Genomic DNA, 27883 nt, shown 5'->3' on the forward strand with positions numbered 1-27883 from the left:
TCTGGCAGAGGAGATGTACTCCTCCTCTCTCCTCACCAGAATACGAAGGAAGAAGCCTGCCCAGTGGAAATTCAAAGCCCTTTCTGTTTACAAAGCCTCTAGAAACTATTTCAGACTCCAGAATAACACCATCCCCAGACAAAGAAAATTGGGAGGTTTTTTTCCTTTAATTTTTGCTTCATTTTATTTTTTATAAAAAGAAAACAAACTATCTTTTTTTTTTCATTTTACATACCAATCCCAGTTCCACTCCTCTCTTCCCATTCCCTCCACCTTCCCCCCATTCCATCCCCTATCCACTCGAAAATTGGGAGTTTTAAACCAGCCAGTTTCTGTGCTGGGAAAATGTCCTACCAATACATGGCGCACGTGTATTTGGGGCTGAAACCCGGGCCGACATTACAGGGCTCTTGGCCTGCTCTTTTCTATCAGTGAGATGGCCAAAGCGGGAGGTTTCTAACACTGCCCTTCACCGTCCATTCTAGAGTGGTTCTAACGTTCCCCTGGGTGAGAGTGGAGTATTTTAGCTTCAGTGTGGTTTTGGGCCAGTTGCTTAATCTCTCTGAGCTGTTTCTTTACCCAGGTCTCTCTAGATATCACTGACAATCAATTTAGTTCCTCCACATGGCCTCTAAAAGCGGCGTCTTGCCCAGGGTATTCTGTAAGTCCAGATGTTCTGTCTGAGTTCACCCTGTGCCTGTCAAAGCCAGCAGGGCTCTGTGAGGCTAGAGAGAGAAAGCTTAAGAATAGGGCTATGCTTCAAGCTGTGGTGGCGCACACCTTTTATCCCAGCAGTTAAGGCAGAGGCAGGCAGATCTCTGAGTACTGAGTTCGAGGCCAGCCTGGTCTATAGAGCTAATTCTAGGACAGCCAGGGCTACAGAGAGAAACTCTATCCTGGACAAAAAAAAATGGTCTATGCAAAGAAAGATCTTAGGCAGGGACCAGTACTTAACATTTTCCCCATGGATTTAAGATGCAAAAGAGTTGGCAGAAGGTTCTATGGGAGCCTGAGTCTTAGCATATCTTCAAAGGGTGCCTTTCTATGCAGCCACATTTAGAAGCAATTATCTTTAATCTTAGGCAGGAAGAATTCAGAGAGACTCTCCTAGAGAAACACGGGATGAAAAGCTATCTGTTCAGGTTTTAAAACAAAGCAGACGTCTCCTTCACGTTCATATCCATGTATCGTGGTCATCTGGGGTGTGCTGAGAGGTTTAGCCATTGGCTTATTTCACTTACTCATCCACTAAGTGGTGCTTTCTGAGCAGGTCCTTGTCCTGGGCCGGGCACCTTGCTATGCTGCTATGGTGATCACTCAGCAGATTTACCTCTGTGTCACCATGAAGCTGTGAACCCAAGCCCTCACTCCACACACTGTTAACTATTAGCACCTGAGAAAGTTGCCTAACCTGACCTGTATTGATTTCCCCATCCGTAAAAGAAGCATACAACCTCCCTTTTGGTGCTGCTGTGAGGACAGCATTTGACAACAGGTGCAGAAGTCCTCATGTACAGGCTGAGACTTAGACACGTACAGGCTGGACACCCCTAATGCAAAGGGCTCCAAAATCTGAAACTTGCTGAAAACAACGTAATTCAGCAAATGGATCATTCCACACCTGATCCCTATGGTAGGTCAGAGCCGAAAAGAATCACAAAACTGGTTTAAAGCATACTGCAGATAATTGCTTTAATGTATATATAACTGCTATCTGTTTAAGGGGAAACACAGATGAGTTTCATACTTAGACCTGGGTTCCATCCACTAAATATTCAACCCCTTGTGGTTCCCAGTATTTTGATTAAAGAATACACAGCCTGTATTACCTTTTCTTGATTGAAACAAAATCACCATCGTTTCTAATAGTCAACAGGCAGTATTCTGTAGGTGAAAAGGTGTGCTGTCTGATGGCTCTTTCAGCCAGGTGGCCAGTGTCTCAGTGACTTCTCTGTTATTTGTTGTTTAGAAAGCAGCTCACAACAGCTCCGAAAATGGCATCCTCCATACTAAGTCACGGCCACAGACTGAGCCATGGTCTCCAGGTTCCAATGGCCACAGGGACTGCAAGAGGCAGAAGCTGATCTTCGATGACATGTAAGTTTGGACCTTCTTAGTGCGGCGAGGAAAGAAAGTAGAAGGAAAGATTATATCCTCTTATTTATGATGTGGCTGTTTGCCCTTGCATGATATGGTAATTTAAATGTCCCTCTCAAACAAAGCGCTAACTTAATACGCACCCCTGAATAAGCAGGATCCCCAGGGCTTATGGAATTGATACCCAAAACTTAAAAAAAACTGAGGCAAACTTCCCTAACGGGTCTTTTTTTTTTTAAATTATATGTATATTTGTCTGGGTATGTGTTACATGAGCATGGGCGCTCATGGATCCCCTAGAGCTACAGGCAATTAGCTGCCCAGTGTGGATACTGGGACCAAACTCCAGTCCTCTGCAAGAGCAGAGCTGCTAAGCTGTCTCTCCAGCCCCTCCAGCGAGTCTTATTTCCAAGGGTATATATTATGGGATGTTGGTGACTTTGTGCGATCAGGAAAATAAAAGTCCTTTTGGTTTTGTAAACTATAATAGCAAAAGAATAATAGTGGTTTACTCTTGAAGGCTGTTTTCTCCCAAGATGTAGGCTCTTTGTTAAGAGTGTAAACAGACCTTATGTGGGAAAAGCAGCCTGGAATCCTTTGTCCACTTCTCCTGCTAACAACAGAATGCATCTTCCGTACCCGCTGTCATTTTAAAGGGATAAAGGCGGGGATGGTGGCTAAGAATGTCCAGCCATGCTCTTAGGAGGCTGAACGATCCCAGTCAGAAAGGCTGAGATGATGCTGATGATCGTTTGGCCCCCAGGGAGAGGGTCAAGAAACACCTAGAAGAAGGAGATAGAGTTTCACGAGCTCAGCCTGAATCCTGCGTTCTGTTGTTAGCTGACCCACAAGCGTGTTGCATGTCCATGTGAGGCAGGATAACTGAAGTCTTCCAGGAACCTCGTGCAGGAGATTCCTGCCCTGCTGCTGGCTTCCATTCCAACTGCAGAGACAGACTACAAGCCCTAAGCCCCCTGGAAGTCAAAATACAAACTGGTTCCAACATCTCCCAGCCTTCCTCAGAAGAAAATAATAGTATCAGTGACTACTATTGTGCTCCCCTCCTCGGGGGTATCACATAAGACGCAGCATCTCGGGAGCATCAGGCATCAAGCTCCCCTGCCCACTCTTTGACAGCCCTAATATAAACATGGGGTATTTCCTTCTCTCTCAGCTTCCCATATTGAGTCTCTTAAGTATTAATATTACTTTATACATCAACCAGGGCACAGAGTTTGGGGGTTGGAAGTCAAATGCACATCTTTGTCTCATTTAAGAAGCACATGCCAAGTTATCTGAATTTGGGGAATTACATGGACATCCACAAGGCTCAGGTCTCTTCCTGTGGTTACTGCAACTACATGCCAACTCTGTGCACGCAATCCTCCCCTCCCTTAACTACTCTTCCACCTACCTCCCTTCACTTTCCCTTTGCTGAGCAGAATGGCGGGTGCTCATTTTCCCTCGGATCAGGTTAGGATTTTGTGCTGGTGATTGACCCTGTGAAAGTTAGCCATTTTTGAAAACAGAGGCAATTAAAGTGATATTTAAGGTCATTGTGGAACTTGTGTTTGGTTGTCATAGCTAATAATAGACGTATTAGACATAGGGATATTCAAAACACCAAACATCTCTGGGCTATGGTTTAGGAAGAGTGATAAAGATAAGAAAGAAAGAAGAATTTATGAGAGAATTAATTCAATGACTTCTTCCATGTTCAGAACTGAAGACTAAGTCAGAAAGAGCAGCAACCCAATTCTTATAGCCAATCTGAAGTTTCTTGAATTTTTTTAATAGGGGGAAATGTTTCTCAATATGTTCCCTGCCTACACCGATGGAGAGGCTCTGCCTGTAGGCAAGATGTGTAATTCTGGTTGCTGACTGTGCCGGGACTGCCTTCTATTAGGGATATGGTACAATGAAATAGAAAAGCACTCTTAAATACCCATTACATGGAGAGCTGTGGCCACTTGCCCCAAATGATGTGAAATCTCTAGTGGTAAAATAAACATGCAATTCAAACAGCCACTGATCTAGAAAAAGCTGTGCGAAGATTTTTGGTTGGTTGGTTTGGTTGGTTTTTTGTTTTTGTTTTTGTTTTGTTTTGTTTTTTTTGTTTTTTCAAGACAGGGGCCTTCTGTGTAACCGTCCTGACTGTCCTGGAACTCACTTTGTAGACCAGACTGATCTTGAACTCACAGAGATCCTCCTGCCTCTGCCTCCTGAGTGCTAGGTTTAAAGGCATGCACCACCACTGCCTAGCGTGAGACAATCCTTAAAACCCAAAAGGCAAAGAACCAACATTGTCTCTTCCTTTAAACCGTGAAAATAGCTATCTCTCAAGAGATCAGAGTCACTGACATACGCAAAATGTTGTGCATGTCTAGCTGCTGTATTAAGTGCCTACTGAGTATCAGGTACAGGCAACAGCTAAGATATGATGTTCGCCATAATCCTACAGTCAGGAGAGAAAAGCACATGGACGGGACCACTCCTGTGACCGCTAGAACCACATCTCCTCCTTTCCCCACTTTTTCTCATCACCCTTCTATTCCTCTTCCTCCTTCCTGTCCTATTTCTCCTACCCTACTTTTCTCCCTTCCCTTCTGTCATAATTTGCTCCAACTTGACACACCTGGGAAGAGGAAACCTCCGTTAAGCAATCGACTCCGTGAAAGTGGTGGTCTCTGTGGGTGTGTCTTGAATGCCAATTGATGTAGAAGCCCAGCCCACTGTGGGTGGTACCATCCCTAGGCAGACAACAACAATGAGCCTCTTCCTTCCCCACGTGGCTCTGTTTTTTCCTTCCCTCCTCACTTCCTTTTCCTCTGCTTTCACCCTGACAGTGTCTGCCCTGACAGCCTCCTTGATCACTAAAGTCCTCAGCTCCTGTCACTTTCCTTGGCTTATATTCACTGAGGTGTCAGCAAGCACAGAGACGAACAGGGAAGCTGCCAGGAAAACAAGGGAAAGGGCCAGATCATTAGGACCAGAGCAACTGAGAAGCTGGTGGAGAGCCAGTTAGTCATCCAGAGAGGACCAGATGCCAGGCTGTCATTTAGTTCTTCAAGCTGCATCATGTAGCTTGAAAGAAAGAAGGAAGGAAAGAGAGAAAGAATGAAAAAAGAAGCTCATCCTTTTGTATTATAAACACTTGTTAATGGTTGAATAAACATGCAGTTCCAACAACAACTGAATCCACCAGGCTGTCAAGAATGAGCACTGAATAAACACGGCTGAATTATAAATATCCTTCCCAGAGGGAAGCCCTGGATTTTTTTTTCTATCTTTTCTCTTTTTCCGTGAACCTGCATGAAAGTCCATTTAAATCCCTGTTCTTACACATCTCATTTCCTGTGTTTCTTACCAATTAAGCTTTGGGGATGCAAATGAACTGAAGGGGCTAGCACTCACTTCAGAACTGGAATCAAGGTCTGCTTGTTCTTGGTAAGGGCGAGTGCAGACTGGCGGCTGTGTGGATCCTCCCCTGACATTGAGCAGAAGCAGGGAAAGCGTGACAGCTACTACTCCACAGCCTTCGTGGGAAGGTGGTACGGGCGTGATTAACAGACTCTTCCTTTAAAAGACAAAATCTGTGAGAATTTATGTCAGGGAGTGACGACGCTCGCCTCACCTCGCAGCTCAGATACGGGTCTTATTAGTGCCGAGCCCTGAGCTATATATTATCTGGTGTCATAATTAGTGGCAAGGGAGCTTTGGCCAAGGAAAATTGAGAGGTATCTGGGATGGGACGCCTCCATCCAGGAGTCCCGAATTCACGGAGCTAAGTGGTGAAAGGCTTGGCGGCAGGAAATAAAGCCCCGGCTCCCACCAGCCATATTGCTACGTTGGAAGCCAGCAGGGCTGGAGGCCAGCACTGCCTGCTGCTTGCTGAAGGATGTGCTGTCCCCTGCCCATATTTCACATACAAGAGGCAGTCACGACCAGAGCGCTCAGCCAATCCACCAAATGTCCCATCTGTCCCCACGACACCAATAATAGGAGCAGAGCTATCTAACCCTCCGGGCACTGAGTGAAGACTCCCTGGGACACACAGTGCTGAAGACCGTGAGCTTGTAAAATGTGAGTGGGAGGAGGGGTGGGCACTTGACATTTGTAATGCAATTATGTGCAGCAGTCTCCTTGCTAAAAGGATTTTAATTTTATAGAGGATGGGAAGATTCCCGTATATGAGAGGTTGAATCTCTGGCAGCATGATTTAATCAAAGGAAGCCAACCAGAATTTTTGCATAGGCCATGTGAGAGCCAGGCAGGGCACTCTGGGGGCCTTTCCATGGCACTGCTGTCCTGGGGGAGACCCTTTCCTCATTGCTGCAAAGGAATTGTTTCCATTGTGAATTTCATGTCTCTAGCTGGGCCCTTATTTTATTTTGACCAATGGGAAAACAAAAAGAGAAACTCCAAGTTGGAGGAAAGGGACATCTCTCTCTTGTTGTAATCTGCAGGCTTTGCTATAATCGATCGTTTTAAATGTCCAACCCAGGAAGAAAGAACACTGAGACCGATGATTCTCCATTTCAATAAAAGTTTCTTCAGTGATTAAAAGCTTGCCTCCCTTAGCCATCACAACTTGAAAAAGATACTGTAAGTCCTATGGGGAGCATGAAGAAGGCACTCCCCTCCTGAGAAGCCAGGTTCCTGGCACTCTGAGTTCCAGTCCATGTCAGGGTTGTAGGGATGAAAGCTGCGCCCGAATCCTTGTGGCTTACATACCATCTACCTGCATCCACAGGGGTGTGTGCAGACAGCCAACATTAGCCCTTGGGAGTCCCCCGGCCTCAAACACCCCCGCCAACAGTGACTGCTGGAGGGGGACAGGTGGCAGAACACTTGCCCAGCATGCATGAAGCCCTGGATGTGCCCCCCAGTTCTGCAAGCTAGCACTACCAAGCAGCTGTGTGTGAAAGAGAACTATTTAACCCCTTCCATGGTCAGTCTCCTTCTGAAACAAGCACTTCAGGGCTGAGGGCACAGTAACACCCTGAGGGCACATCAGCTGGCATTGGGGGTATCAGACTAAAATGCGTTGGCTGTCATTGTTGCTGCTCCTCCGTCTGATGTGGGTTTCAGTTTCTCCAAGCAAACCTTGTCCCGATCACTCCACACCCAGGAACCTGTTTGTTCAAACACAGTGAGCTCTCATCCCTGCCAGTTTGCACAAAACAGACTTGTTCTGTGGAAGGACGGCCTTTGAAAGAGGTAGGAATTACAGAAAGCAGTGTGCCAGCCTCTCCGTGGGAGACCATTCATCTCTCTCTCCCCCTCAGCCACGAAGGAGAACAAAAAGCAAAGGCTGCCTCTAAAGCTCGCGTGCTAGGAGATATGTCAGGTCCCTCGCACCCTGCAGCGGCTCAGAGCCAAGGCCGTGTGTTTGTAGGTGGCGACGGTGGAAGAAAAGGAGGAAGGAAAACGTACACCGATGGCTTTCCTTACAGAGACCTCTCAGAACAAAGATGCACATGGCTGTGCGCCGGCTCCGCCATCAGCCACTGAATGCAGTTGCGTTCACAACGTTTAATTGCACTTTTATTCGTGTGTTCATGGCCATCATGAAGAACTATGAAAAATAATGCGAGTGATAATATTACAGAAGTTTAAAAACTCTACTTTTCCCACGTAAAGGCAGATTCAATGGAAAATCTATTTTATGCGGAGATGATTAGGTTTTATTTCAGAACCTTTGATATATTAGATTCTGTACCTGTGACAGCAGTGAGGGCAATTTCATTTTTCCTTCTGACTTGTATATGGCTGTAGAAAGCAATGCCTTCAGGTTAGTGTGCATCCACAGCCACCCTGGACAGTCTGAGTGAGTGGCATCCCAGTGGTCCCGATGACTTTATAATGGCCTGATTTAAGAGCCTAGCAATAGAAAGCACCTGAGTGGAGAAAATGGGCCAATCTTCAGGCAATTTTCCATGCTTAGTACAGTGAGCCCTCCATTATATGCAAAAGGGGTTCTAACGAGCGTGTTTGTAAATGGTCCATAGATGGCACCGGGTTGTCTTTTAGTGTGGCAGGTTACAGTTGTAACTGCCAGGATCCGGTCAGCAAATGGGATGAGTTACTTCCCTCCAGGCACCGCTGTGTGCTGTGACTCAGCCTCGTCTCAGGCTTGAAAAGCGCATTCCTGTGCTGCAGGTAAAAACATTGATTGAAGAACCCACATTAGTGGCTATCAGCTACTGCCATCTCGAAGAGTAAATTAGAAAGCCTGTGAAGTCTAAGATGCCATAGCTTATGACCAAAAGAGGTTCTTTCCCCATGAGAATAATATGCATTTAAAATGACAATCTTTTAGTGGTGAGGTCTACAAAACAGGACACACAGAAAATGACCAAACCTGGATACTAGAGTGTAGAGCAGATAATGATGGGAAGAATTTCAAGTTGCCATGGAGACACTCTTCGGCTCATTGGCCATGATGCTGCACCCTCTCAGAAGGCACCACTCTCCCGCAGGCTCGGGAGAAATCCAGTACGATTCAAGGATTACTGTAGGCTGGAGAAGAACGCAAAGGTCACCAGCATGATTCCTGCTGAAATGCGCCAGGGACCGAGCTGCCCACATGCCGTGACTGTAGCCCTGTGAACTTGGAAGGTAATTAATTACCCACGATGTATAGTATAGCCAAGTTCTCTGTGATGTGGGAAAGACCGTGAGAAGCATGGGTGACGCTCCTAGGAACTGTTCCTGGCAATGGTCAGACTTAGTTCCTGATAAGATTTGGTGAACACTCAGTGATTGAGCAGAGAGCAGAATATTCCAGGCACGGGAAAGGAAGAACAAAGCTTCCAAACAGGAGTGGCATGCCATCAAAATTGATGGAACCGCCCCAGATTTTACTCATCGTCCCTGGTGAATACCTAACCTGAGCTAAGATTTGACCTACGAAGCCCCAAGATTGATTTGGGAACTGGAGACACAACAGAAACAGTATTTGAGAAACGCTGGCCGAGGAGTTGAACCCAGAACCAGAGTTGATAAAAGCAACTTGGGTGGTATGTCTTTAAGAGAAGAAGAACGCTTAACAGGAAGCCTGAACACATCTGGCAACAAGAGAGAGACGGTGAAAACTAATCTCTCCTCAGCTGTAGGCCCTGGGATCTAAGGCTCAGCAGTGAGTCTAGGCTTGGGCTAGAGGTGAGCTCTGATCGTCTGTGATGGGATGGGAAGCCAAAGAGCAAACGCAGCAGCACGCCTGTTCCTGCTGATGCTGTACCAGCAGATGCGTGTCATGACTCAACAGGAGATCGTGGCTTTTTGGATGTCATGAGTCCAAACCTGCAGGATCACAACCATCTAGCATTGATCCCTAACCCGTGGACTTCTGATTGTCACCACTGGCTTGTCACTTTGAACCATTACACTCACGTCACTTCAGGATGTTGATAATGAAGGAGGTTGTACTTACGTGGGGCAGAGTATACGTGGAAACTGCATAATTTCTACTCAGTCTTTCTGTGAATCTAAAAATGTTCCAGGAAGTCTGTTTGAAAGCAAAAGCAAGCAAGTAGTAACGGTGAAAATTGCCAAAAATTCGCATCAGTCGGTATGTAGCCAAAGACTGTCAAGGCATTTGAAAAGCCATTCAAGTGGAATTGTGGGTCCCTCAGCGATGCGCTAGCAAAGCAAAGGTGGAGGCAGCAGGCCCGTCTTACTGAGGAAACCTTCAGCCACACCAGAGACCATCCAGGGGAATGGAAAGCTTTGGACCTGCATGGGAACGAGAATGGGGAGGGCGCAATTGCCCACAGACAGACAGTTACGTTCGGGAGACCGTATGGTTGTGTTGTCGTTTCCTTGTGGTAACAAACCAACACATCAGTCCCAATAGACTGCCACAACTCTGTCAGTATTTGTAGAGAAAAAAAGGCTGGACATGAGGTCCTTTTGTTGTTGTTTTTGTTGATCCCATGGTTTTTGACCCAAAACTAATTATTAACTTTGGTCCTGATTTTGTTTCTCACTTTGACGAATAAAATGTCATGTTTTGGTCAACCCGTGTTTCTTGTCATAGCACATTACTGTTTCTCTAGGCATTCTGATCTCTTTGAATAAAGGAATGTTCTGATTACCTGGTATTCCAGTGAGGTAAATGACCCATTAGAATCTAAAACAAGACAGTTTAAAATAAGCTTATCGTAATAGGTTAAACAGTCCATGACTAATCTCTCTGGTGACATCCTATCCCCTGGCTGCTATTTACTGTTTATGAGTAGGTCAAGTTTATTGATCACCTAACACACGGAATACAAAGAAGTTTATGCTGATGGCATCTAAAGGATGTAAAAGGTTTTTTTTAAAATTAATCTATTAGACTAAACATTTTAAAGGCACCAACCGATGATGGGTGGTGTAGTGTGACTTAGGGTTGTTGTGCACGTTCAGATCGGTCTCAGGACAAATTACCCTCATCTCCCAGAAGGATCGGCACTGGCCAGGGTTATTGCTTTAATAATACAGGCGTCTAATGCTCCTGTTTACCAGCTAGCTAATCAGCACCCTAGAGGATACATGCCGTGTTTGCATTGTTACAAGGTAGACATCATTTTACAATTAACTCCATTACAACTGAAACATAATCATACTCCATCACAGTTCTTGGGTTTTCACTGTGAGGCTTTAAGACAATTAACTGTATGTGCACACAACTCTAGAAACTATTTACGCATATAAACGACACATGCATAAGAACAGATAAATACTGTCACTCATACATTTCCGTGAGATGATTACTGGATATATTTGCAGTTCTTAAGTTGAAGGGGAATGGTTTTCTGTAGAGACTATGCAAAATAAGAGGTTTCCACTTTTTTCTTATCCCTACAGTAAAAAAAAAAAAATCTTATTCACAAATTAGGCACTAAGGGACCACGTTAAAGCAACTATAAATATAGACTATCTACATGTATTGAGTGGGTTTTGAATTGCTAACTTAGGAGAAAAATAATGTACTTTATATACAGGCTGTAATTTGAAAGTGCAAAAAGTATACATGACTCCATATTAAACAGAGTTTTTAAATTGTGCCTTCTGTTTGAATGAAAGAGAAGCATATTTTCAACAGACCTTGCACTTAAGCAATAATGGCATCTAATATTCTCTCCTTGTAGGCCTCGTAGTGCAGATTATTTTATGCAAGAAGCTAAACGGATGAAGCATAAAGCAGATGCGATGGTGAGACCCTTTTCCTTCCAGATTTGTTCGTCTAAATTGTGTTTGTGCTGCAGCTTCATCACTGGGGCAATATAGCCGGGGTAATTATAAAATCTATTACAAGGATGGCTGGGCCTGCTAAATGGGAAGATGTTTATATAATCAAAGGCTCATAGCCCAATAAATTATGACTTCACTCGGTAATGTCGAACTGGAAGAAAGCCCTGGATAAATGAATATTTCAATTTAGTCTCAAGGTTTGAATAGTAACCAGAACCAGTGGAGTCAGTGGGCGGAGCTATTAGAAATAAATTGAATTTGCATTTTCCTCTCTACCTAGCCTAGCTAGCTCTTCCTTGGCTCAGTCCCACAAATCTCTTTTCAGGATGACTAGTGTTTCCTGTGTTCATCTGTCACTCACACTTAAACCTTAAAGTCAACATGACGTGATCTTTGCGAAAGATAGCTTTTCTGACTTGGGTGATCTATTTTGGAGACCTTAAGGATTTTGGACAAGAAATAGAGACTTTTAGTTTGTTTGGTTTGGGTTTGTTTGTTTTCTTAGATCACACAGTGATTTCACCAGGCCTCTTCCAAACAGATGCCTTACTTCCTAGAAACTCTAGTCCTCTTCTCCTTCAGATTCATAGCAAAGATCAGTCAGGGGGCTGGAGATAAAGGTGGTGTCTCAGATACCTTTCAGAATGTGAGTCTGGTGCGGAAGATACTAAATCCTAAGCGCTGCTCCCCCAACGTGCCTCACATTGTCCACCACACAGTTATCACCTGACGTCAATTGCCAGGGAACACTGGGGTCATGTGGACATAGCCAGTGAGTATCAGAAATAGAGACAGTCGCACGAGACAGCTCTTGTCCACACAGCCCCACAATCCCAAGGTCATCCAAAGAAACTGATGCGTGGATCTCTGTCTCTTCAGTACCCTGTTTTTAAAAAGAGAGAAGAAGGGAAGGAAGGGAAATAATTAATGCATGGCCACTTTGGGGCAAAAACATCATACTTTTAAATCATCATTTTAAATATGGTGAAAGTTGCTACCTGAAGCCATCATCCAAGGCTTCCTGGCTCTATTCACCTAACTCCATCTTGCCCAACTCTTCCTTCCCTATCCCTTGTCAGCCTCTCATCATACCTCGTTCATGCCAGCCCACATGTCTGTCCGCTCACACCCTCGGTGTCCTCCCCAAGTCCAGCCCAGTCATGCAGGTCCTCCCACTAACATCTCAGTCTCCTCCCTGAAGCCTCCCCTGGTGCTCTGCAGCCCCCCCCCCACTCTCCCCCTCCCATCTTCTTGCTTTAGACTCCTCTGTTGGTATTCTGTCCATCACAGACTGCCTTGCATATTGAGCTATTCTGTGGTATACAGTTTTCACTTTCCAAGGGTCTTATGTGGTCCTAGAATGAGTTTTTGTGAATCAAGTACATGTACCCCAAAATTAAGTGCTTTAGAATGAAATTAATTCCTTAACAGCATTGCCACAAAATATGGTATGACTTACAAGTGTTAAAACTTTTATTTATTAATGAGTAAAAATTTATTTATTTATTTATTTATTTAGTAATATTCTTTCAAGACAGGGTTTCTCTGTAGCTTTGGGGCCTGTCCAAGAACTAGCTCTTGTAGACCAGGCTGGCCTCGAACTCACAGAGATCCACCTGCCTCTGTCTCCCGAGTGCTGGGATTAAAGGCTGCACCACCACCACCTTGGCTATTTAATTTATATTCATTTTCAAAGAGATATCATTGTTAATGAAAATTGGTGATTTATTTTTATATTTATTTGTGTTTGTAGTAGGACTGAGAGTAGTTAGAGTAGGGATGTGATTTGTTTCTTTGATGAACAAATCATGGAAAAACAAAGGTGATTTCACAAGGTGGGAATATGTGACTTTCCTAGAGCAGTGGTGTCTAGGGCCAGAGCCTCCGTATGTAGCTCGAGACTTGGGAGAACTCAGGTGCACATTCAACTCATGGCTGCTGCAGAGACAGTAGCGACACCCGGTCTTTCCAGGTGTGTCCTGCTGAGCTGACTGTGCTGCAGCCTCTGTGCTGAGTAGCATAAATATATACAGTGTGGGGAACCCCAGAGGTTCTTGTGGTTGAGTTTCAGCTCTGGGTCGTGTTTTGTGAAAGTGAAATATAGAACCTTAGGTAAATCTCCATTCATCTCTTCTCCGTCTTCCCTTTCGTGGGGCCCTGAGAATAGTGACGCACGTGGGGGCGCAGAGTCCCAGATAACATGAGACAGTGATCAGGGCCCTGCACCATCGTTGGTGAGGCTGGAAAAAGTAGGCATGAAGCCCAAGTATGGATCCAGACCTGTGAACTTGGACACACGTTTAGCGCCATGAGAGAGGACAGGGAGTGAATTTGCCAAGCCACTGGGGAGAAGGAAAGGGAGCTTGGCAAAGTGGAAGGAAGGTGTCCTGTGACTTCTCCACTCACTTGCCTCACTGGAGCAAATAACTAGCGAGGATTTACTAGGTCCTTTCATCCAAGGGAGGTAGGCTCCAAGCTCCCATAGCATGCCCTGAGGCTGCAGATGGCTCAGAGATTTACACACTCTGTTTCATATACATGCATGTCTGTGATATACAGCTAAGCACAGGAAGACACTAGCAGTAACTAGTAACTAATAACAATGTAGGGCAATAATAGGGAGCTGTGATAATAAAATATATAAGCTCATGAATTATTTATTTCTGGAATTCTCCTCATAACATTTTCAGACCTTGCTGACCACAGGAACCTGAAACCATGGGAAATGAGCTATGGATAGCAACAAGGGCTACATAGCTATTTCTTTTTTCTTTTATTTTTCCTCTCAGCTCCATTTCACGGGGTTTTGGAGCTCAAAAGTTGGGTTTCTCAAAGCATATAAACTGTATGGTGTTGCCCCTTGTTTAAAAAAAAAAACAACAAAAACAAATTAAAAAACCTCTTAGAAAGGAAGACACCTCTGATTGTGTTGGTCAGGTGGAGAAGTTTGGGAAGGCCTTGAACTATGCCGAAGCAGCCTTGTCCTTCATCGAGTGTGGAAATGCAATGGAACAAGGCCCAATGGAATCCAAGTCCCCATACACCATGTATTCTGAGACGGTGGAGCTCATCAGGTAAGGTCTGCTTCCGCAGAGCTGTGGGGGGGAAGCAGGAAGGCCGTATACAGAAGTACATGTGGGGAACACTAAGAAAAGAACCGCAGCCTGCAGTATCGGCCGCTGGGGACCAGTGTTCATTTCCTAAAATAAGAATGGGAAGGAACTTATTTCACGTGGTGTGCCTCCCTGTTTTCTGTGTGAGGCGAGGCAGGTGTCCCCTGCACAAAGCCTTGACTATCCGAGGAAGGGACAATGTCAAAGTAAGCTGGGACATGTCCCCTCAGCTAGGAAGTGGTAGGTGTGGGATTCATGGACTCTCTAAGCTGCTTGGAAATTAGAAGTCAACAGGGACTAAAAGTGGAGATCTAAGACCACGGTAGAAGGGTTGCCCAATCGCACAAGCCGCTGCTTTCAGTCCTCACCATTCAAATGCGTAAATGTTTTCATTCATTCTACCTCTCAGAAGGGGTGAGAAAAAGATAATCATAACATCATTATAAAATGTGTAGTATACTTATAAAGCAAAGATAAGCCATCCTGCAATTCATAAACCCAGAGAACCTAGACAATAAAGACCCTAAGAGAAGCGTACACGGATCTAATCTACATGGGAAGTAGAAAAAGATAAGATCTCCTGAATAAATTGGGAGAATGGGGACCATGGGAGAGGGTAGAAGTACAGAAAGAAGAGACTGTCCAGCATTAGGTCAGGCTGACACTGGGTAAAGAGGAAGGAGGAATCCCTAGATTTCCCTCTCATTTTCTCAGAGCGTGAGGGGAGGGTTGGAAGGGAGGCACCAAAAAAATTTATTTGGAAAATGCCATAATGTAACCTAATTATTTGTAAACTAATAAAAAAACAACTAAAAAATACTTTTTTAAAAACTGAGGGAACTTCTCAATAAAAGGGAGAGAGTGGACGAAGCACTCTCGGCATGTCTAGGAGGAAAGACCAGAAGTGTGGCTGTGTACACAGTAAACTGTTCCTTCCAGGGAGTTTTGTAAATCATATTTGATGGGTGAAACAAAATTTATAGCACCATCTGGTACTCAAGATAATATTTTATAGATGAAGGGGCAGTAAAGGCTTCCATGCTTCAGTCAGGGGCTGTAGGTCACACAGGCAGGGTTTTATCCAGGACGAGCCCTGGGGAAGCTGCAGAGGGATGCACTTGGGACCTACAGACCTACAGCAAGAGGATGGCATTACTGTTTCCGCCGTTTTCAGCAGAGCACGCGTTCCGCCAAGAGCGTCACAAACCAGCTGGGCTAACCTCTGCCTGCTCTGTGACTGGTGGATTAGTCTCACTTTACAGATTAGGAAATAGACACTGAGATGTCAGTACATCTTTCTGAACTCTGTGAGTAGCCGAGATGGGACGTTAATCTGGGACCCTCTCACCATTGCACACAATGCCTCGTCTCTCAGGATTCTGAGCAGGTGAGCAGATATTTCATTGAGAGGAAGCAGTGCCCACAGGCCTCCTACTCCAAGAAAGACACTTGCTTCTCAAAACCCTTGTCAGTACACAGAAAACTAGACAGGAAGACGTGTTGCAGACAGCTACCCTGTCATCAGATAAAGAGTTTCATGTAAGCAGATAAAAGTAAATTAGGCATCCAAGTTCTCGGTGACTCGGCAGAAGATGAGATGAAGAAAAGTGGATGCTTTACCATGCTGACGAATGGCTCTTGAGCGTGTAGCACTCAGAGGAGTTTGTACTGTGTCATTAGCGAATGGGAAGTGGCACAGCCTCATCAAAGTCCTCCCCAGTCACCACAGTAGCACTGTCAGCGAGCTTTAACACACTATGAACGCCCACATATGGGGCCGGAGAGCCGGCTCTGTGACTAAGAACACCTACCCCTTGTACTGAGGACCCACATGCCAGGCCCAGGACTCACATTAAATGGCTCACAGCCACTTAGGACTTGAGCTCCAGGGGACCCAGTTCTGCCCTCCATAGGTGTCCACACTCACACATACCCACATGCAGACACACACAAGTGCATAAATTTAAAAAAAAGGCACAGAACGTGTGAGGGTGGGGTGGAGAGAGACCATCATAGAAGAGGCTCCATTGATAGCCAGAAAGGACTCCTAAATTTCTTGACTTTTTTTATTTTATCTTTTTTTTAAGGTATGCCATGAGACTAAAAACCCACTCAGGCCCCAACGCTACCCCAGAGGACAAACAACTAGCTGCGCTTTGGTAAGTATATCCTCAGCTCTGCGAGCAGGGTGCCAGGCTGCCCTGTGTTTCCAGACACCTCTAGCCCCCTGGTCCCAAGCTTAGTGACCAGAGGATCGGGACATGAGTAGGGTCCCTCGCCAGTCAGGGCAACCGAAAACAGCAAGCTCCCTGTCCCAGAGAAATAAAGTAAAGAACAGTAGACACCCAGTGTTGACCTCTGACCTCTACATGTGCATGGACAGACATGCGCACACACATATACTTATATGCACACACATACCCATGTAAAAATATAAGTGAAACCAAGTAGGTCCTCCCTCATTCATTTGAGTGTGGTTTTTCCTGTGTTTAACGCTTTAGGTGCGGTCAGAATCATTGGCGAGTTACTTTGCATGCCAGATCAGTATGTACGGATACTCACAATCCATTAGAGTTATCGATACCCTGAACTGAGGGGCAGCTCGATATACTTAGATAATAAAATCATTTCTTTCATACTGGCTAATGGGTAATCGATCTTCCTATGCTTAGGACTGCAGTCATAAGGGCTGTGCAGTGGTAACTCCCCACAAGGTCTGCTCCGAAGGCCCCATCCCATCCCTCACATTGCAAGGCCCCTCCTCTCTGAGTCTCTCCTGGCCTTGTCCACGTAGCCAGTGTTTTGTTCTCGGCAGGTTCACTGAGCTCACGATCTAATCTGAGAGATAGAAAATCAAATGGCGTCTCAGACAGTATAACAGCCACATCAACACAAGAGTCTCGAGCTGTTTGACATAATTTCATCTGGAGTCTGAAGTGCTAGCGAGCTGGATCAGGCTGTGCTGGGCATGTTCGGATTCTAGCACGTCAATACCTGATCTCAGCCGAGGGAAGAATTACGAGTGAAAAGCACGGGGGACGAGAGAATTAGTCTCGGGAAAATGCTAAATATGCCCTTTTCTTTATTGGAGTACCATGATGGGATTAATAAATTTATGGCAATTAATAATTAATGTTGGAATATAAGTTTGATATAAATAATTATACAGAACATTGTAGAAGATAGGCGAGCGTAACTAGCCTGAGATTGGTACTTCTGTTGTTTGCAGTGCGCTTTATTTGAACTCATTACAATCTAGTAAAGCGTTAACAAGCAGAGGTAATAAAAATCTGTGAAATTGCTGTCCTGTCTGCGAAGCCAATAGCTCACCCTATAAAGCGGTGCCTGCTCTGGGCTAGCGCTCCCTCGGCCTCTCGTGGAGAGAGACTGCCCTCTGGTGGTGGGAGGAGAAAGCGGCCTGACCCTGTTCTCAACAAAGAGCCGTGAAAGTTGCCCTTACACATCTGGCGGTAAATGCCAGATGTGTATGGAGGCCTCTATAGATTTTGAATTATGCTTTTTTAACGAAAGGAGCATCAAATACTCGTGCATGTACTTAATATGGGAACATTTTAGATGTGTAAGTGTGATGGAAATACTGTTCTGAAGCTTCCCTGCAAAGGACACAACATGTCCCCTCTTCTACCGCAGTTACCGATGCCTGGCTCTCCTATACTGGCGGATGTTTCGACTCAAAAGGGACCACGCTGTAAAGTATTCAAAAGCACTGATCGACTATTTCAAGGTACTTTCTGGAAAATAAGCACCGTGGCTGCTTGTGCCGCACGGTCTCCCTGACAGCTCTCTGTGAGAGGCCTTGTGCAGCCCACTGCATTGAGACTAACCCTGTCCTCTCCGTCCTCCACGGTCACCCCCTTTATGACACACTGCGGCTTGTCGAGCTCAGAGAACGGGCCTTGAGAGCCCAGATATTTGTCCCCCTGCCTTCATGTCATTATTTTTATAACCTGTAAACAAAGAGTGTCCAATTATTCGCCCCCAGTGACCTGGGCATTGGTCCTTAGAACAGCTATAATTCTTTATGTCTATGTAGAATTCTTGGAAGTAACTACTGAGACCCACTCCCCTTAGTCTCTAGTAGCTGATTTAATCTTTGATGCAAATGTTATTTTTAAAGATAGGATGTGGCTTGTTATAGCTCAGAGATCTTTGTTAGCAATGTGGATAGTGATTGAATTGCAACCATGGCAACTTTTTATCTCAGAGGATGAAATTATTTTCACTAGAAGACTACAAAACAAACAAACAAAAATCACCTTTTGGGGCCGGGCGGTGGTGGCGCACGCCTTTAATCCCAGCACTCGGGAGGCAGAGGCAGGCGGATCTCTGTGAGTTCGAGACCAGCCTGATCTACAAGAGCTAGTTCCAGGACAGGCTCCAAAACCACAGAGAAACCCTGTCTCAAAAAAAAAAAAAATCACCTTTTGGATATAGCATTGCAAAGCGATCCTGAAGTCAGTCATTCATTCAAAACGCCTGGGCTTCTTCTCTGTCTGAAATTACACCACCACTGTCTCCACCACTCCTTTATTACACACAAGCACACGACCATCATGTTCAATCCTTTATCGCCAATCTACACACCTCAGAGACCGACCAAATGACCAGGCTGTGTCTAGTGCCCTACCAGCTTTCTAGCTGACTGCTGCTGAGCACCCCTGGTCATCGTGGACATGAGATCCGGCATGGAGATTTTCCCTACCAGGCATGGTGGGCTTGTCTGTGATCCCAGTGCCCTGGAGGCACAATCAGGAGAAATCATTGCAAGTTCCAGGCCAGACATACACACACACACACACACACACACACACACATACGTTCACACATGCACGCACACACACACAGAGTGAGGCCTATCTCAAACACACATGCACATGTGGGGGAATGATTTTCAGGAACTTGGAGTCTAAGAGATGAACCATAGCAAAGTTAAAAACAAAAATGCTTGAATAAAGAAGTACACTGAATTCCATGATCCAGCTTCTAAGGAATCAAGAATAGTTGTTAATGTTTGTATCCAGTCCAAAAATAGGAACAAAATGTATAAAAGAACAGAACAGTAAACCAGATTCTGTTACTTGAGTTACTGGCATTTGCTTTCCATCAATTCTATGTCTTGAAGCATACTGTAAGTGGCAGGTTATATTATTAATAGTGTACAGTGCAGTGCTTTGATATATTATATACCGTGGGCCCGTAAGATGCCACCAGATACAGCATGCATTCATCATCCCACCTCTTAGCCATCTTCATGATGGGAACATCTCAGATCTGTCCTTTTCTTACAGTTCTGACCACGTGCTTTTTAGTGGATCTCCAAGACATGTCCTTCGTGTTGAAGCTTTGTACTTGTAGGTGCCCTTGGTTCTAGACTTCAAGGACCATTTAAACATTGCTTGAGGCCTGAAGCCTTTGGTTCACAATGATCATTTGACTGTGGAGAATATGCCTTAGCAGTACATAGATGTCTCTGAAAAGAAAACATTAGTCTTACCAACGTGCTTTGGTCATGATGCTTACAGATAGGGCAAGAGCCAGAAAACTTCCATCCCACTCAAAACCCTTTCTTAAACTATTCCTGCAACCCCTAGGCCTCTCTCCCTCTCCCACATTCTGTCCTCCTGTCCAGAGTGCTGAGCAGAAGGAACATAAGTGAGGAGTCTCCCATCAGCAAGCCGTGTCACCCATTCTGACAGGAAAGGAGAGGGGATCCCCTAGCGGCATTCCTGTTCTAGCTCTCTCCAGGAAAAGTGGCGGTTTGTGATTCCGCCCTGTGTCTATACTACTGAGAGCCTGAAAGACCAGTTCTTGCCATCTTGGCAGCTCCTGCCCTGATACTGGACAGCCTGTCACTTCCTGAAGCTCCTTCTGCCAGAAGCACATTGTCTTAGGGATCGCCGAGTGCTTGCTCGTTCCTGGAAAGGAGAAATAGCACAAGCCTCACCGAGACTGTCACTTCCCCTGATAGTCTGTACTTGGTGATGCCCCTTGCTTAAGGGAGGACTTTCTGAACGTTTGTGCTGGGCTGGTGTGCTGCCTTGGTGAATGAAGGCACTTGGCATTCAGTCTGCCTGATGATTTGAGTGTAGTCCCCAGGACCCACACATAGCAGGAGAGAACGGACTCCCACAAGTTGTCCTCTGACCTCTACATACCATGGCATGCTCACACACACAGACACACACACACACATTCAAACATACATATACATGCAAAATATTAAACCTTCAAATGCCTGATGCAGATGCCCAGTGCACGAAATGTAATCAGGCTACCTAAGTCCATCAAGGGCTACAGATGAAGCTGAGTGGTAGATTGCCTTCCTATAACATATGGGCTCAGTATCCAATACCACCAAAAAAATAAATAACTGAAAATTGTATGTTATAATGAAACCTGTCAGTGCTATTAGTTATGCTAATATTTATGCTAATAATAAGGTATCACTAAGTGTCAGAATTTTTAAATTTTCTGTTAGAAATTATATTTGAAACTTTATCACTTTAGGAATATTCTCTTATTCCTTTAATATGAATAATTTGTTGTTGTGCTGATGGTTGTTGTTGTTGTTTGAGGTAGAATCTCTCTGTGTAGCCCTGGCTGTTTTAGTACCTAGTCCGTAGACCAGGCTCACCTCAAACTGAGAGTTCTGCCTGCCTCTGCCTCCCGAGTGCAGAGATTAAAGGTGTGCACCACACCCAGCATTAAGAGGGATAATTTTGAACTTCATAATTTAAAACAGTAGAATCTGACAACACACTTTCTCTGAAAGTCTCTGTAAATGATCCCTAAATTTAGACATAGGGTGTCCTCATCATCTCATCGTGGAGTGGGGAAGAGTTCCCACTCTTTCCAGAAGATTTAGACTCATTTCAAAAAAATAAAATAAAAGCTCTGGATTGGTCTGGTTCAGCATTCAACAGACCCTTGCAATTATGGATGATTTGGGCCTAAAGTCTGTTTGTTAGAAAACTCTACTGGGTAAGGCACATGTGTCCACATGTGTCCATACACATCTGCACACTCCTTCATACATACTGGCTTCCACGGAGGGAAGAGTATCCCTGTGATTGTAGCCCAGGTGTGGTTTCTGTGACTCCACACTGACCTATACAATGGTGGTGGTTACTGGCTCAGTCACATTAGAATATGCTGCTGTCCCCCGGTTACCCTTAGCCAGTGGCACTTACTATCCACATTTTTATCTCCCTGCAGAATTCATCGAAAGCTGCCCAAGCCCCGTCTCCATGGGGGTCCAGTGGCAAGTAAGTTCACTTTCCCCAAACAGAAAGCCATGCATGGCATGATACGCTACCCCGGGGGGACCGCCCGGCTCGCCTGCTCCCAACCTCTCCACTCTGGCTTTTCTACCTCTCTTCTTCCAGGAGCACTGGAAGCCCATCCCCCATGTCTCCCAACCCTTCTCCCACCAGCTCCGTGGGGTCTCAGGGCAGCCTCTCCAGCTCCAATGCCCTGTCCCCATCCACCATCGTCAGCATCCCCCAGCGCATTCATCAGATGGCAGCCAATCACGTCAGCATCACCAACAGCATCCTCCACAGCTATGACTACTGGGAGATGGCTGACAACCTGGCCAAGGAGAACAGAGGTGTGTGCATTGTATGCATAACCTGTGGGGGATGGGAACCCACCAGGTGGGGCCAAAGCTGCCCCAGGGGCATCAGTGATCAGATTTCATGGTTTATGGAAGAAGGAAAAACTGGCACCTGCTGCATGAACCTGCTCTTACCCTCACTGTGGAAGAGAATGTGGAGTCAATTAGACGGCAATACCCGCAGGTGTAGGTGTGCACACGTGGGATTTTCCAGTTTAGACAATGAACTTCTTGAACAGAGACCGTATCTCCTTTTAATTTGTGCTCCCCAAGACGTAGCCTAGTTCCTAGAACACAGTTGGGGACTCCAAAAATATCAAATATATGAAATGAACGAGTATGAATATTACGAGCTTTTTACCATCTACACTGAGGAGCATAGGAAAATATAGAGGGGAAGGTTTTGCGGTCGTCAGTCGGTGGCCAGTCACAATTGTATGACATTATTGTGATATGGTGCTCGTAGAATCATGAAGTAGCCTGATGTCTCAGTCATCTCTGTTGCTTCTAGTTCTTCTTCTACTGTGACAAATAGTGTTACAGTAAATCGTTTCTCTGTGCACACCTGTGTGTGTTTGTGTATGTGTGTGTGGTTTTTCAAGACAGGGTTTCTCTGTGTAACAGCCTTGGGTATCTGAAACTCACTTTGTAAACCAGGTTGGCTTCTGCCTCCCAGGTGCTGGAATTAAAGGCATGCACCACCACTGCCCAGCTCTTACTACATGCTTAAGAGAGAGTTATAGAAGTTAAACTGGGGCAGGGGGTGTCAGTGAAGAAAGATTCTTTTTTGTTGTTTTTGTTTGTTTTAGCTTTTGAGACAGGGACTCACTCTATAGTCTAGGTTGGCCTGGAACTCACTAGGTAGCCAAAGCTGGCTTCAGACTCGCCATGTAGCCCAGGTTGGCCACAAACTCATGATAATCCTCCGGCCTCAGTCTTTGGAGTGTAATCGCAGGCATGAGCTGCCATACCCCATTGTGTCTTGATATATAAAAATTGAACAATTCGCTCCTCGCCCTCCAGCAATAGGAAAGACTACCCATCGAGCTCACATTCTGGCAGGATTATAGTAATAATCATAGGATAGTATAAACCCACAAGGGCAAGCAAGGTTGAAAGTCCAGTGGAAATGCTAGGAGGCCTCAGGCCCCCAGGAGAAGCTTGCTAGAAGAACTTACATGGAAGACGGTTTTGAAAAAGACAGAGTTCAATGGCTGGAGTGGACCGAGATGGATATTTCAGGTGGGCAAGCAAAGCAGGCAGATGTATAGGGACAGTCTTCTGCAGTCCAGGAGACCGCGAGCGAGCCAGGCTCCAGATGACACTGCCCACCACCTGTCAGGTGCCTCCTACCAGAAGTCTCAGTGACATGTGTAGGGTACACACTGAGTCCTGTTCACCCGTACCCTGACCTGTCCTGTTCTTCCTCTGTCCTGTGCCTGGATTCCTTCTCCCAGCCACCTGCAGAGCTCAGTCTCTCTTGAGCCTCCCCTCCCCCCTCTCTCTTTCTGTGTGTGTGTGTGTGTGTATATATATAAACACACATACATATACACTAAGTGGCCTGGGACACTTCCTTCCGAGAAGCACTGTGATTCACCCATGATAGCAGGGCATGAGGATTCATCTGGCTTGTCCTTCCCTTCCTCTACCCACTTTTCCCAGAAAATACCTAGGTACAAAATAAAGGAGACCAGCAAACAGAGACTGTCCCAAGTTAGAACGCAGCTTCAGCAGTGGTGGCTGCTTGGTCCTGACCCCTGACTGACCCCTGACTGCCCTGGAGCCCCACTCTTTGGACCCCCTTCAGGGGCTCAGGCCGTGACAGTTGGTGGTGGGATAATGGAGAGCTGGGTCACACAGACATGGAGGAAAGGCGTCTATCTACCGGAAGAAGGTAGTTGGAACATACAGATCTTTTGCTATTTGAGCCCATAAACAGTCATTTATTGGGATGTGGGGTTTTATTTTGTTCCCGGGAGATGCCGAGCCACATAAACAATGGAGAATGCGTAAAGTGATGAGCGGATTCTTTCTGAAGTTATCCAGGCCCTGACCTCCCCCATCACATGTCTCTCTGTCTCCTAGAGTTCTTCAATGACCTGGACTTGCTCATGGGACCTGTCACCTTGCACAGCAGCATGGAACACCTGGTCCAGTACTCCCAGCAAGGCCTGCACTGGCTGCGGAGCAGCGCGCACCTGTCCTAGGGACCATGCCCTTGAGCCAGACTGCGTTCTCCTCTCCTCGGTGGCTCAATGTTTCTGGACACTGTGCTACTGACATTCCCAGCCCACAGCATTTCCCAAACCACGGTGAACGTTTCCTCAGAGTCCAACAGTGATTCTTTTATGGGGCATGTGTGTTAGGTGTGGGTTTGTACGAAGCTTTCTGCGTGTGTGTGTGTGTGTGTGTGTGTGTGTGTGTGTGTGTAAGATCAACAGCTCTTCAAAACACGTTTTGTCCGGTTCCTATAATCCCAAGCTAGACAAGTGATTAGAGGTTCCTCACTGGAGGAAATCCACATAGCACGTGTGTGCTCACGCTCTCACAGACACATCCCACCCCCAGTGCTAAGCCATTGCCTTCTTAGACAGTTCCACCAAAATCTCATGTGTTGCTGAACCTGGTGCGATCCAGCACACCAAATCATAACTGCTGGATGAGTTTAACCTAGCTCTTATATTATTACTTTCAGTATTATATACAATTCCCCAATTACTTTTGGTTGTTGTATATTAATGAGTAATTGAATAATGGAAACAAGTCAGTTATTTTTGTGCCAGAAGTTCACTAGTTTGCATGTTACCAAATGCCTTGCCCCTCTTCTTATACCCTCCCCCGGCCCTCATTAGCTACTGAACTGAACACATTATAAGCCAGCGGAGTCCCACAAACTTCCCTTGCCTTGTCCCCACATGGTATAAAAATGGCACCAGGATTTGGGGATAGCTCAACAACCACAAAAGCAACAGTGACCATTTTGGTTCTTTTTTTTTTTTTTTTTTTTTTTTTTTGGTTTTTCGAGACAGGGTTTCTCTGTGGTTTTGGAACCTGTCCTGGAACTAGCTCTTGTAGACCAGGCTGGTCTCGAACTCACAGAGATCCGCCTGCCTCTGCCTCCCGAGTGCTGGGATTAAAGGCGTGCGCCACCACCGCCCGGCTCATTTTGGTTCTTAATAAAGCCCGCCCCTGTGGCAAGAAGCCCTCCAGGCACAGGGGCCTCCTCTTGCTGCCACTGTGACTCTGTGTGGCTGTTGTCATCAGCCAGCGCATCTCAAGTCTTTCCTCTCTACAGTAGCTTTCTCGCACCTTGTCTCGGCCAAACGAAGACGGTGCCATCTCTAGATCTGACCGCTGCCTACAAGACTGGGAGCGGTTTGCCGCGGTGACACTGTCCGCACACAGTGGGTGGCTCCAGGCCCAAGTGCATCTCAGTTTGGAGAATGCTTTGCAGGCTTTCATTAACAAGCTGCTTCCAGTGCAGGGGAAGTGGTCCCTTTGATGATCACAACTCTGGAGCAGCAACGACCCGAGTGTCTTGCATATATCTTGAGCATCTAGTCTGTGTGTGTCTTGACCATGGTTCTTTTTCTGGGTTGGTTTTTGTTGTTGTTGTCGCTGGGTTTTTTTTTTTTTTTTTGAGTTTATGTATTTAGTTTTTCAGCATCTTGTTTACAGTTTTTGTCTGAAGTTTGTTTTCTCATGTTTTGTCATACCTTAGACTTAGTATTCTTGTCAAATATACGAGGACCTAAAATATTAGTATAAAGAAACAAGTCCTGCCAACAAGGTGTATCTTGCCACACTTTAAAGACAAACTAATGTCCTTGGGTTTACTTGTCCCTACTCTACCACGTCAACCAGAGGAAGATAGGTAAGGCCATCTCTGCATTCCACTGTTGAAGGTGGCAGGGTCCCACAGTGTGTGTCCTGTGTTTCCACCGTCTCCCTGTGGATTTAGTTCTGTTCACATAACCATTCTGTCAGCCTTCTCAGTAGGTGGCAGATAAGACTGCCCTCATTCCCCAGCTCCCAAAGCAGATTCAACATTGTACAAACCAGCTGACCGTGGTTTGGATTCCTACCAAACTGAATTACGGGATTTGCATTTGGCTTTGACCCTCAAACACTTGAAATTTTTAGCTGTACATGGACTTCGGATGTTTTGAGCCAGATTTTTTTTTTAAGATGGACTATTTGTGGATGCATAATTAGGTATCTTGGGGGAGAGGACTCAAGTCTAAACATGAAATTTATTTATGTTTCATCTGTACCTTGTATCCATGAAGGCAGCGTCTGCAGCATCGGTTGTAAGCTATGTCCATGATGCAGGTATGGGATTCACCACTAACATCTTATCACTGCTCAAGGAGTTGTCAATTTCAGAGCAGTTTGGGTTTCAGATTCTTGAAATGAGAACGCCCCACCATTTCTACGTTTATATTTATCTCTACAGCGCGATCCATGTACCCCTTTCACTAAGTGTTGGCAGGTTTGTGATCTATCCTATGTGTAAATCTGAATATAAGAACTTTTGAATCACCTTTTGTGCAGGAGTGGGACTTTGTTCTAGTTGCTCTCGGTGAAATCTGGTGAAAAGTTCAAACTCTCACATAGAGGGATGCCTTCAAGGGCTTCTGCGCAACCTTGGGGAGCTTTTCTGGTCCTGCCTCTCTCCAAATTTATAGGCTTAGTTGTGACACTCATGCAGTCCGCATCCCTGGAAAGCCCCATCAAATTGCAAAGGTGGCCGCTGGCTGGTTGTTCCAGTGCAGATGTGATGAACACACTGGGAGCTGCCCCCACTCCTGCTAAAAAATATAAACGTGGAGAAACTGGTCTTCTGGAGACACAGTCAGAGCGTAAAGCTCCTGTCCCTGTCTCACCCCATCCATGGAGCGTGTGTCAGGCCCAGGATAGGTAATTTTATGAAGAAACCATCTTCCACTTGATGGGACTCCATGTTTATAATTCTGTTAAGGAGCCATCTTCCATTGGATACCATGGAAGTCCTCCATTGCATGTTCCTTTTCTTAGGCTGGCTTGCAAATTGACACATCGTACATCTATACAAGTCCTACATGCTCATTCTAGGGATGCAAATAATGCCTAAGTGTAGAAGATGTAAGTCTGTGGTTGCTCAGCCATCACAGATCTGGAAGGATCCTTCCAGAGGGCTTCCATTTAAACTAACACTTGTTACCCCTTGTTTCTATTTGAAGACGTTCCACCAAAGTCCAACTGGTCTTCTCTCCCATGACCTGAGTAGATGCCACCTCTTGTCACAATGTTAGACTTAACCTTTGAAATGGGGTGGCTTACAGGTGACCCTAACAAACTTCAGCCTTAGTACTCTGCATATAGGAGTGTCCTGCGCAGATGAGCCCGGACAGAAAGGTTTGCTTAGGACAGGTGTGTCTGGAAATGTTCACTTTGCAAATGGGAACTTGGACCCACTCCTGAGAGGAATGTACTGGAAATACACACTAAACAGGTGACAAGTTATGTGCTACATTAAACACATGGTATGCAATGCAATGAGACCTTCTGCACTAAAGTGTATCCTGTATCTGCAGCAATGGTGTGTGTGCTGTATAAGAGTGATGTGTGCCTCTCTGACACCCGTACAAAATAGACGTATTCTGTATAAGTGCATACATTTAAAAATATATATCTACAGTACCGCTGACAGACCTGTAGTACGCCTGACAGATATTACTAGTGCCTAATACTGAGTATAAGTCACTGCGTGTCCACATCACCTTGTTATAAAACCAGTCAATGCAGCGACATT

General features: G+C 45.5%; 1 protein-coding gene across 2 annotated transcripts in view; it reads left to right on the forward strand.

The window, feature by feature from the left end:
• The window catches only part of Aff3 (AF4/FMR2 family member 3), a 459838-nt gene extending 434760 nt beyond the window's left edge, over positions 1 to 25078 (forward strand). For both annotated transcript variants that reach the window (XM_041655779.1, XM_041655780.1), the window contains exons 17-24: positions 1970 to 2097; positions 11235 to 11298; positions 14275 to 14411; positions 16538 to 16609; positions 18102 to 18195; positions 21687 to 21736; positions 21857 to 22080; positions 24175 to 25078. In XM_041655779.1, the coding sequence (XP_041511713.1) occupies positions 1970 to 2097; positions 11235 to 11298; positions 14275 to 14411; positions 16538 to 16609; positions 18102 to 18195; positions 21687 to 21736; positions 21857 to 22080; positions 24175 to 24296 (891 nt within the window). In that variant the 3' untranslated portion in view covers positions 24297 to 25078. The remainder of the gene's footprint in view (positions 1 to 1969; positions 2098 to 11234; positions 11299 to 14274; positions 14412 to 16537; positions 16610 to 18101; positions 18196 to 21686; positions 21737 to 21856; positions 22081 to 24174) is intronic.
• Positions 25079 to 27883: the final 2805 nt, after the last annotated feature.

This window comes from Microtus oregoni, unplaced genomic scaffold (assembly GCF_018167655.1).
Source record: "Microtus oregoni isolate MIOR12 unplaced genomic scaffold, Mior012 000007F_ref0000211, whole genome shotgun sequence".
In the NCBI taxonomy this organism is placed as follows: Eukaryota; Metazoa; Chordata; class Mammalia; order Rodentia; family Cricetidae; genus Microtus; species Microtus oregoni.